Genomic DNA, 11,245 nt, shown 5'->3' with positions numbered 1-11,245 from the left:
GTTCTCATCTGTTTGAAATAACACGATGATCTTGAAATTATTTTGAAACTCCTTTCAATCTTCGAGAGCGTTTTCCAGAGAAGGAAAACCCCGGGTGGGCGACGAGTATATCAACGGAATGGCTCGCGGAGTCCCAGGTGTATTAAGTCGACACAGCCAGAAGCACCCTGACATATCACTCGGAAAGGAGCACTAACATTGGGTTCTCATTTTTTGAACTCTAAACTATGTAAGTATTTATGGCATCAGCTTGATTGGTATCAGCCCCCTTCTCTGTCGGTCTGCGTCGCGCATCGCAAGTCCCATTCAGCACACACAAAACGCCTCGTCCCTGAAACCCGAAATGCCTAAGCCAATTGACAGAATATTACTGCCTGCCCCTCGGGACATGAACTTTTCTTTCCGAAGCAACCGTCTACTGATTGTGATGATCCTGTCTCAGTACTTCATGCCATTACTTTTAGTGGGCAGAGCCGTATTATCCTTCCCCTTGTCATCACCTTTGTCCTGGCTAAAGCCATCTTTGACGCCCAGTGTAGGCTTCACCTATCGCTTCTTGACATTGGGTCGAGGCTTGCATTCGTCGCCCTGGATGGGGTGCAGCATGACTTTATTGGGATATTGCTGATTGTTACCCTGGTGGCCCTTGCTCCAGTCGTACCCAACGGCATAGGCGAAGATGTTGCCCGATGCGTTGAAGGTCGTGGCCGTGATGCTGCCGCCCACTGTCGGATAGCCCTTGAGACGGTGCTTGGCGTCCTTGTCCCAGAAGTGGAAGGTGCCGTCCGAGCCGGCTGTGCTGAAAGTGCCGTGCTGCGGGTGGAAGCTTATGTCATTCACAGCGTAGACGTTTGTGACGTTGCCCTGGGGAGGATCTCGGTGGCACTTGAACGAGAAATTCAGAGAGGCGTCCTTCTCCTCGACATACTGGATGGCGCAGCGACCCTCGATACTTCCTACGGCAAAGCCCGAAGCGTCAGTGAAGCAGCTTACGACTCGTGTCTGCCACTTAAGCGGGCTCTGCAACGTCTTATAAAATTTGGAGGGTTCGTTGAGGCCGATGACGTTGATGTATCTGTCTGCCGTGCCCACGACCAAGAGATTCTTGCAAACGTCCATCGAGTACACCCGCTCCTGGACGGTGACACTTCCAACAGGCGTGCTTTGTCTCAAGTCCCAGTACTTGACAGTCTTGTCCCATGATCCCGTCACCAGCAGTGCTTCGTTAGAATTGGGGGGAGTGAAGAACTTGGCGCACTTAATCGCGTTATCGTGGGCCGCGACTTGTTGCTGTTGGCCAGTCGCGAGATCGCACAGTTTTGCCATCTTGTCGGCACCGGCTGAGACCAACTTCGTGCCATCCTGAAAGCCCGTTAGCTTTGAACTAAGAACCGAGGTTCAACCAATATGACCGTCACTTACTGCAGAGAAATCGACGCTGAATACCGGAGCAGCATGCTCGTAGAGGAGCTTTCCTTGGCTCTGGCCTTGGCTGTTGATTTCGTACACCCGAACCTTCTTGTCCCAACTTGACACAGCCAGAAAGTCCTGTGTGGGTGAGAAGGCTAGATCAGAGACGGTATCCTCGGGTGGATCAGAGACGGTGACATCCTTGGAGAGGTCGCCTGCCGTGTTTGCTGAGTTGGTCGCTGCCGAGGAAGCTGCGCTCCCGAATAGAGACATGATGAAGGTATTCTGGTGTTGAGGAAGGAAGGAGGATTCGGTCGTGATGCGAGGGGTACAATTCGGCGATGCGATATGTAGAGGGAATGCAAACGACGGAGTTGCTGCTTTGCTCTCGAATCACGAGCTCAACATGGCGGTTCGGATGGCACTTCGAGTCTCGTAAATGGCAGACGATCTGCCTGCCCTTCCGTACACGGTCGCGCACTTTCCGCCTGACGTTTGGAGTCGAAACACGATCACAGTGGCCGATTGAGCGCGGTCGGGTGTCTGGCCTGCTGCTCCCTTTTCGCGATGGAACTTTCTTTGAATCTGGAGCCTTGGATGTTTGTCACTGGGCAGCTTTCAAACAAGTTCGGAATTAATTCGGCTGATGCGAGCAGTCAGTGCAGCCTGCCAATGAATCCTCAGTGCTGGGAAATCTGGGTCCACCCCTGCCACCGACCTGCGCTAGTGGTATCCACTCTCAAGCTTGCAAGCTCTTTAAATTCTCGTCGAGAAATTTTATCCGCACGCTTCTCCCTTGCTTTTCCCTTCACAGACCCCCCTCGCCCAACAAATCGCTATCGAAGCTACATACAGAGACAACGTATTTTCCGTCGTCTCCAGATCTTCTTGCTTTGGGAGAAAGTCCCCGGACACGCTTCGTTCCGAAGCAACACGCGGAAACGCGCCGCCATAGAAGCACTGCGTTCCTCCCAGCCCGTCATCTCCTTCCATTCTGCCCCTCCAGTCGTTACATCTCCAAGCCACCCACAGTTATCCGCCCTGGCGCTGAATCAGCAGACCCCACGGACGAAGATATGAGTCCGCGCTGCTTTTCCGGTTCTGGGATCCGTGACGGTGTGGTGGCTCGTTGATGGCTGTTGGCCGCGGAGTGCGGATGGTGGCTTGGCTCTCTTTGATGGGAAGGGCTGGGTTGGAGTTTCTTAGTCGAGATGGATAGTTATGCGATTACCTGACGCTGCTTTGGTGGCTCGGTTTACTCGATGGGGCTTATTCTTGGTGCGAGGGAGGTTTGTCCATGACCCAAAAGGTCAGACAAGACACTTTCACACTCTGGACTTCGCTGGAAGTTCCCCTCCCCTTGTCTTCGTCTGGCCTGGAGGTTTGTGAGGTGGGGTCTCTGAGGGACCTTGCGGGAGCAGTTCAGGTGATGATATAACAATAGAGTCAAGCACTGAGGCGAACCTACGGGTAAGCCCGATGATGACCAAAATGCGTTATGGTATCTGATGAACATTAAAGCTTCTGCACTGATTTCTACAACTACGAAATCGGGTAAGCACCCGGCACGCGTTCGTGGTATTCCAAACACTAGACCTTGTCCTTCTATAGCGTTATATCATGATTGCATAAGTCAACTCTTTTGGCCATGTGACCTGGTGCGAATGCTCTTGAATATATATGAAGCTTTCGCAAAAATGCATTGCCGACCCCGAATATCACTGGTCGCCTAGAACACGAGGTATCTCCAAAGTCTATATCATCCATCATGCCCAAGTTTGGTCGTTCTTACATCAATCCGCCAAGAACCACCTTGCCAACACTGCCAACTTCCTGTTTCAAGCCTGCCCTGCTTGCGTCCTCGAACTCTTTCACAACCCCTTGGATAATGATCTTCCGCACCTTCGAATCGGCCTTGGAGAACAGCTCGGCCACAGGTGACGTGCAATCCTTCGGGTTGGATAGCAGGCTCAGTAGCCTTGTGTAGCAGTCAATTAAGACGTCACAGAGCGTCGCGAAAGTCTCGAAGAAATCCGGATCGAACGGCAGACTCGGTGTCAAGAGATGTGTGTACTCTTCACCGGGCAGTAGATCGTTGCCCTCGCCCCCCAGTCCAAACGTCATGACGTTTGTTGGCGTCTGGTTAACAACCGAGTTGCTGGCCATCGCCCCACTGGCACCGTCCTGATATCCTAAGTCTGCCCCCGACGTCCTCCGTGCCTTGCCCCCGGGCGCTCGACGAAACATTTGGGGCAATCGGGCTCGGGATAGGGAGCTGGAATTCGTGCCATTCTCGGTATGGATTTGTTGAAAGGAGTCGAACTCGCCGAGCAGGATGTTCAGGGATCGGAGGAACTCGAGAGGTGTGGATGAATTGAGATCGATCACGGCGGGGAGGGAAAGGCCGAGCAGAAGATAATTCGTTGCGCGTCGAGCGAGTTTTCGAGGATCAAAGTATGGCATCTTCGTCACGTCTGGCTTATCGAAAAGAAGCGTGCTGAACCAGTAGACACGCCCTTCGTGGCTGATAATGAATCCATGTTAACGACTTCATATCCACCTACGGATATATTGGTTCGGCAATGCGACCACATGTACTTACGCCCTGCGCAGATAATCCAACGTCGAAATCCTCTTGTTCGCAATCTCCTGAATGTGCTGATACACGATCAAAAACTCGTTGGGCTGGCTCGTCGGACCAATACCCTGGGGCAGGGGTGGTGTGATGCCATCCTTGCCATTCGACGTCGCCACGCGCCCGAGCATCTTGGAGAACGAATCGACGGATGCGGGCGACCCTTCGGATTCCCTCGACAGCTTCGCAGCGGCGGCGAGCGCAAATTCCGGAAGCGCAGGAGGAGCGGTGGCGTCAGTCATGAACTGGGTCCCGCCTCCATTTGACGAGCTGGTTCGCCGTCGGCTCTTAATGGGCGATGAGAAGGACGGCTTGCGGCTGAGGGAGACCTTGCGCTCTTTCAACAGGATGCTCGGCTGATTGTGCGCTTGTAGTGGTGGCTGTTGGTACTGCGGCGGCTGGAATGGCTCCTCGTCGATGCGATCGCCTGAACTAGTTCCTGGTCGTGATCGCCTTCCTGATGCGATGTTCGAACTGCTGCCGTCGTAGGTACTGACGTTGGTACTGCTGCTTCCCCAGATATTGGTCTTGAAGAAAGGTGCCGCATTTTGGGACGACGGCGCCCCGGATTTGCGCATGACCTTGGCTCCGAGCTGAACTGGTTATTACAGGCACTTGCACCCGATGCAGTGCTAGCGCATTCCCTATCCTGGCGAAAGTTTGATTGGCGTGGGTGTGGAGGACGGCAAGTTTGCAGGTGTGAAGCTTTGCGTTTATCGCGTAGGAGAGACGGGAAGAATACGCATATCAGATCGTATTGAAGTTCATGATCCCGGAACAGACTTTGACGAGACGAAGAAAACATTACTTACATCGGTTGCGGTGAGACGGGTGGGTGATGGCTAATAAGCTAGTTGAGCAACGAGGGTCCTGATGGACGCCGTCTTTCCAAGATTAGCAATCGGGAGAAGCGACGGGGTGGGCACGGGTGGACGGGCAGGCTGCCTATGTCGTCGAGTTCGGCATGTTCCATTTAATCAATCCGCTCCTGATTCCCGACGCATGTCCACATCTCGTCACTGTGATGAGACATTATCATGGCGTTTAATGTGACAGCTGAGGCTCGCTGTCGCATACAGCCATGGGGTCTTTTTTGTGCTGCGTTTAGCAAGTATGCAACTAGACCAGATTGTGGCCAATGAAACCACACTTCAGTTCACAATGTGACAGCAGTTCCGACGCCCAGCTCAGTGGGATACCCTTGACAAACACACGAGTACCACGAGTCAAATCAAAGGCTTTGACACTGTTCTAGATGTTGACCCGACATTTTGGAACTGCGGTGCGGACCTTGTACTTCCTGAAAACAGTCTAATGGAAAGCTTTCAGTTGTGTTCTTGATTTCGTCCTCTTGGAGGTCCAATGAGCTGGGCAGAGTCTGGTCGGCAGTTGAAGATGTGGGAATAAGCTCCTAATGAGAGGGCCGATTATTACAACTTCTCCAACCACTTGCTTCACAACTTCATGAGTCAACCTCACGGATTGAATTTCCAAGGGAAACTAAAAGACGAGTTGAGGCTCGGCTGATTGTGTGCCAAACATTCCACGGTTTGATCCTTGCTTTCTACAGTTCTTGCAGGGTTCGCACACATTATTGCATTAAACGGGTCGACCCCGCCAGGCAGTTTCAATCAAACGCGTTACGCGTAAAGGCATCAATATTAAACATTCGCGTTCGAGAATCGAGTATCCGACGGGCCTCGAGTTGATCTTAGAACCCCCCAAAGGCCCGACAGCCGCCGTCATAATGCCAAGGTAGGCTGCAGAATAGAGAGATATGGCGAAAGACTTCCCTGACAGACGTATAGGGAAATCATCACGATTCAAGCCGGCCAATGCGGCAACAGCAGTTAGTCTTCCGCCCCACCTCTACACACCAACTTCGAACGTCGATGCGTAATTGAGGAGGCTGTCTCATGGGCCGGGAAAAAGCTGACAGGTTGAAGTTGGCAGTCAGTTCTGGCAGCAGCTGTGCCAGGAGCACGGCATCAACCAAGATGGCAACCTCGAGGACCTTGCCACAGAAGGCGGTGATCGCAAGGACGTCTTCTACTACCAGAGTGACGACACGAGGTATATCCCGAGAGCAGTCCTGATAGATCTCGAGCCAAGAGTCATCAATGGCATACAGACGGGCCCGTACAAAAATATCTACAACCCGGAGAATTTTTTCATAGGGAAGAGCGGCATAGGAGCCGGCAACAACTGGGGTGATGGGTACCAGACGGGCGAGTCTGTCCATGAGGAGATCATGGAGATGATTGACCGAGAGGCAGATGGAAGTGACTCTCTAGAGGTATGTTGACTTATCTCGACTATTGCTCCTTGCGGCTGACGGTCTTGACAGGGGTTCATGTTGCTGCATTCGATAGCAGGAGGAACCGGTTCGGGTCTTGGTTCCTTTCTGCTTGAAAGGATGAACGACAGATTCCCCAAGAAGATCATACAAACGTACTCGGTATTCCCTGACACAACAAACTCCGGCGACGTCGTGGTCCACCCATACAACAGTTTGCTATCTATGCGACGATTAACTCAGAATGCCGATGCGGTAGTGGTGCTCGACAACGGCGCATTGTCATCCATTGCTGCGGACCGGCTGCACGTCCAAGAACCTTCATTCCAGCAGACGAACCAGCTTGTTTCAACCGTCATGTCGGCAAGCACAACAACGTTGCGATACCCAGGCTACATGCACAACGATCTCGTCAGCATTCTGGCTTCGCTGATCCCAACTCCAAGATGTCACTTCTTGATGACGGCCTATACCCCCTTTACTGGAGACCAGGTCGAGCAGGCAAAGACGGTGCGGAAAACTACGGTATTGGATGTTATGAGAAGACTGCTGCAGCCCAAGAATCGCATGGTGTCTACGGTACCCGGCAAGAAGAGCTGCTACATTTCCATCCTAAATGTCATCCAAGGCGAGGTAGACCCCACGGATGTTCACAAGAGTCTCTTGCGTATCCGTGAAAGGAGACTGGCCACCTTCATCCCATGGGGTCCAGCCAGTATCCAAGTTGCTCTGACGAAGCGCAGCCCATACGTACCCATGAGCCATCGGGTCAGTGGTCTTATGCTCGCAAATCACACAAGTATTGGGACTGTAAGTATATCTTCTTCCATCTGCAAAGCCGAGGAGCCACGCTGACTTTGGGTTTCACAGTTGTTCAAGCGCATTGTGCGGCAGTACGACGGCATGCGAAAACGCAATGCTTTCATGGAAGGTTATAAGAAAACGGCGCCATTTTCAGAGAATCTCAACGAGTTTGACGAGGCGAGGGAAGTGGTCACGGATCTGATTGCCGAGTATGAGGCTGCGGAGGATGCAAACTACTTGAACCCCGATGAGGACAAGCCCACATCTGCAGAGACAGACAAGAGAATGGGATAATAGCTTTGGTTGTTTGATAGTGATACTATTACAAGGCGATGGGCTGAGCTGCAAAGTTACATTTTTGAGGCTACATAGGGCGTTTCTGGCGTCAAGGAGGGCGCGATATCAGCTAGGTTAGTGAGGTTACGCCGGCATGTACCACATAGTACGGTATAGGTCACCCGACTTTGACGAAACCAACGTTGCAGGCCAGCCTGGTTGCTGGATGTAAACTTCTATTTCCGCCCCTCTCACTCTGCCCAGAAATACCTAACCGCATTGACCACCTTTTTGCATGCGCCCCCATTTTGCAGGGTCTAACTGAATCAACCTAAATACTTCGTCCATATTATTTATATAACGTAGCCCACAAGCGAACGGGTCACCCAACCGAACGGGTCACGCCCATAGCAAAAAATAGAACTAAACTTCCTAACTTTACCACGCAACTAATTCTCGATGGATTCTGCTCAAAAAGAATCTCAATTACTCCTTGCAACTCAGGCTATCAGACATGACTCAACACTCAGTATCCGACGTGCTGCAACAATCTACAAAGTCTCGAATACTACTCTCCAGGCGCGTCTTAAAAACGTCAATCACGTCGCAATAGCGAAGCCAACGGTTGGAATTCAACAAAACTAGAAGAAAATACGATTATTCAAAGGAGAATTGAGCTAGATTCGCAAGCATTTCCTCCCCGGCTAAGTGGTGTTGAAGATATGGCAAACCGACTGCTACGCGACTCGCATATCACAAAGGAGGACTTTCTTCCGGCATTTTGCGACGCGTTCAAGAAGAGCCTGACCGAAAGCAATATTCGTGCAGGCTTTCAAGGGGCTGGGCTTGTGCCTTTAAGTCCAGATATTGTTATTGAGAAGCTGGATGTGAAATTACAGACTCCAACGTCCTCCCGGCCCCCTACGCGGGAAACCCTTCCTTAGGCTTCTCGGACGCCAAACAACCCAACCGAGGCTACTTCGCAATCCGAATTTATTAAATCTCGAATTGCTAGGCATCAAAATAGCTCCCCGACGTCAATTTACGATGCTATCGATCAGTTTTCGAAAGGAGCGCGGAGTATTATGCATAAGATGGCTTTACTCCAAGCTGAGGTCGCCGAACTTCGAGAGGCAAATGCTCTAATTAGCACGCGGCGCAGGGCCAAAAAAACATGAGTACGGCTTAGAGGATCACTTAATTCACAAGACGTACAAGATCTTCAAGATCAAAAGGACGTTGCGCAGCAAGTACAGCAGGAAATACGTGGAAATAGCGCTGGATCAAATCGTGGCCAGCCACGGCAACGGCGCTGTGGCGTATGCGGGAAGACCGGGCATAATGCGCGAACCTGTCAGGTAGAGATAGAATCATCTGGGCAAGAGTATTCTGAGTAGTTTTAATTGATTTACGGCGTTGTGGTTGCGAAATCGTGTTGAATTCCATGTTTTGCTAGTTGGCGTGACCCGTTCGGTTGGGTGACCCGTTCGCTTGTGGACTACGTTAACGCGACATTAGAATAGCCCGCATTTCAAAGTTGCTTGTAATTCAACGTCATCCTGCATCCATCGTCGCAGCGCTTCCAGAAACAAGGTGACTCGTCACCAATTGCATCTTTCTAATTGCCCACAGGACCGCGATACCACCTGCTCTGAATCTTTCTATTTCTTGTCGACTAGATTTATAGATGCATAATGGGGGCCACTAAAGTATACGTGATCAACCTCATCAAGCAAACTGCCCCCATTGAGCCACCGATAGATTCCCAACCCGGTCATAAACGGCCGCCGAACCTTCGATATGTCTATAAGCTCACCACCTTTGTTTCTCTTGGTGGCTTTCTTTTTGGCTGGGATCAAGGGGTCATGGCCATGATAATTGCTGACGAGCGGTGGTTAAGGCTCATGCAACCGGCCAATGACTGCAAGTACCCTGTGTATCCACCGTGTTCCAAATGCTCACTTGTTTAATAGGGAGCGTTGGCTTCGTTGTGAGCATCTACAACATCGGCTGTGTCGTGGGAGCCCTGACCATCGGCCTCATCGCAGACTCGTGCGGTCGGGAGCGAACCATTTCGTTGGCAAGCTCCGTGTTCATCACCGGTGCCTTGATTCAGTCCGCATCTTATAGCATCCCACAGATCGTAAGTTTTCCCATGAATAATGTGTCGTTTTGCTGTGTGATTACGTGCTAAACACGGAAGTAGAGCATTGGTCGCCTCATATTGGGACTCGGCGTGGGTGCCTACTCTGCTGGTGTCCCGCTCTACATCTCCGAGATATCCCCCGCCAATCTCCGCGGCCGCATCGTCGGCATCAACTTGATGATCCTCTGTTTTGGAGAAATGGTCGTTTTCTGGATCGTCTACGGCTTCTACTTCCTCAACTCGGACCATTGGTGGCGGATGCCGCTCGCAATTCAGGTCGTGCCAGCCTTGGTTCTCGCAGTCGGCTGCTGGATCTGGGTACCACCAAGCCCTCGCTGGCTCGTGGCTGAAGAACGATATGACTGCGCACTTGAAGTGCTCTCGAGATTACATGGCTCGGAAGCTGCCGACCTCGAGATGAGCGAGATACGCGAGACTTTGTCTGAACAGGAAGCCGTGGCGAAGTCGTCCTGGGCTGACATGTTCAAGGGGCCAGTCCTGAGAATTACGCTGCTTGGCACCGGTATTCAGATCCTACAACAAGTCACGGGCACGAATGGCATATTCTACTACGCACCTACTTTGTTCAAAAAGGGCGGCATCACGAACCCCGACATGGCCAATCTTGCCACTGGAGGCATCGGTGTCGTCCTTTTTTTCAGTGCCTGGATACCTATCTTCTATTTTGATCGGCTGGGACGCAAAACCTGGCTTCAGATAGGCCTTGTCGGCATGGTGGGTGCCCTTGTTGGAATTTGTGCACTCCAGCAGCATGCAGCGGATTATCCCCATGATCCAGCAAATTATGCCATTGTCGCATTTCCCTACCTTTTCTTTACCTTCTTCAACATGAGTTGGAGCTCGGGCTCTTGGACATATGCAGCTGAGATATTTCCTATTTCATTACGCGTAAGTCGCCATCACTCTGAATATGTGTCTTCGCTAACTCTCCTCCAGGCGAAAGGAAATGCATTGTGTACCGCCTCCCTGTGGATTTCAAACTTTGCGGTGGCTCAAGTGTCTCCCCCTATCGAACGTGCAACTGGTTACGGGCTTTACGTAATCTTCATCATGTTCTGCATCGTGGCTTTCGTCTTTGTTCGTTATGCCCTCGGTAAGTTACCCCGTAATTTTACTCCTGAGTATTTCCTGACCAGAAACAGTCGAAACGAGGGGTCGTTCACTGGAGGAAATGGTAGAGCTCTTCGGCATTGACAAAACCGGAAAAGAGCAAAACAAGGGAGATTCGGAGAGGCAACGTGAGTCCGCACCCCACGCAATCTAGAGCTTTTAGGAAAGTACTAAGTACTCGTGCCCTGTAGCATTGCTTCAACCAAATGCCGAGCACGAATAATTCCATTGACGCCTGAAATCTGGGAGGTGCCCGAGGATTTAGATATTATATCTCTTCATGCAGTACTGCAAGGGAGGCACTTCTTTACTATGAAGAGTTCCAGAAGACGTCGTTGCATCTGAAGTAGCCTGGAGATGGTAAGGTACGGCCAAGCGCAGGGCCGAATGCCTACAAAACCCCGCATCAAGCCAGAAGTAGACATCAGAAAGAAAAGAAAAACAAAACATCTTTTTTTTGGCCTTCGTATAAATCTCCTGGTCTTCGAATACCGCAACTGATCAATATCATGAACTTGAGTATCATGGGGAAGACATACTACATAGA

At 51.3% G+C, this 11,245-nt stretch overlaps 4 protein-coding genes across 4 annotated transcripts; 2 read left to right on the top strand and 2 right to left on the bottom strand.

The window, feature by feature from the left end:
• Window positions 1-186: 186 nt before the first annotated feature.
• Window positions 187-2,009, bottom strand: BCR38DRAFT_521932 (WD40-repeat-containing domain protein). Its single transcript, XM_040865209.1, has 2 exons — window positions 1,423-2,009; window positions 187-1,362 (listed from the first exon to the last, which is right to left on the bottom strand). The coding sequence occupies exons 1-2, from the start codon at window positions 1,681-1,683 to the stop codon at window positions 547-549; spliced, it is 1,077 nt and encodes a 358-aa protein (XP_040719301.1). The 5' UTR covers window positions 1,684-2,009; the 3' UTR covers window positions 187-546.
• An 81-nt stretch (window positions 2,010-2,090) lies between these two features.
• On the bottom strand, window positions 2,091-4,176 carry BCR38DRAFT_455797 (uncharacterized protein; the record flags this gene model as incomplete). Its single annotated transcript, XM_040861837.1, has 3 exons — window positions 2,091-2,162; window positions 3,223-3,934; window positions 4,013-4,176. The coding sequence occupies 3 exons, from the start codon at window positions 4,174-4,176 to the stop codon at window positions 2,091-2,093; spliced, it is 948 nt and encodes a 315-aa protein (XP_040719300.1).
• A 1,413-nt stretch (window positions 4,177-5,589) lies between these two features.
• On the top strand, window positions 5,590-7,764 carry BCR38DRAFT_425061 (Tubulin/FtsZ, GTPase domain-containing protein). Its single transcript, XM_040859698.1, has 5 exons — window positions 5,590-5,800; window positions 5,854-5,894; window positions 5,992-6,341; window positions 6,393-7,151; window positions 7,212-7,764. The coding sequence occupies exons 1-5, from the start codon at window positions 5,793-5,795 to the stop codon at window positions 7,437-7,439; spliced, it is 1,386 nt and encodes a 461-aa protein (XP_040719299.1). The 5' UTR covers window positions 5,590-5,792; the 3' UTR covers window positions 7,440-7,764.
• A 1,221-nt stretch (window positions 7,765-8,985) lies between these two features.
• Window positions 8,986-11,173, top strand: BCR38DRAFT_425053 (permease of the major facilitator superfamily). Its single transcript, XM_040859697.1, has 6 exons — window positions 8,986-9,344; window positions 9,395-9,564; window positions 9,628-10,476; window positions 10,525-10,681; window positions 10,731-10,826; window positions 10,890-11,173. The coding sequence occupies exons 1-6, from the start codon at window positions 9,116-9,118 to the stop codon at window positions 10,919-10,921; spliced, it is 1,533 nt and encodes a 510-aa protein (XP_040719298.1). The 5' UTR covers window positions 8,986-9,115; the 3' UTR covers window positions 10,922-11,173.
• Window positions 11,174-11,245: the final 72 nt, after the last annotated feature.

This window comes from Pseudomassariella vexata (assembly GCF_002105095.1).
Source record: "Pseudomassariella vexata strain CBS 129021 chromosome Unknown BCR38scaffold_3, whole genome shotgun sequence".
In the NCBI taxonomy this organism is placed as follows: Eukaryota; Fungi; Ascomycota; class Sordariomycetes; order Amphisphaeriales; family Pseudomassariaceae; genus Pseudomassariella; species Pseudomassariella vexata.
The sequence above is the reverse complement of the archived record's forward strand: the minus strand, read 5'-3'. Positions and strand labels throughout refer to the sequence as shown.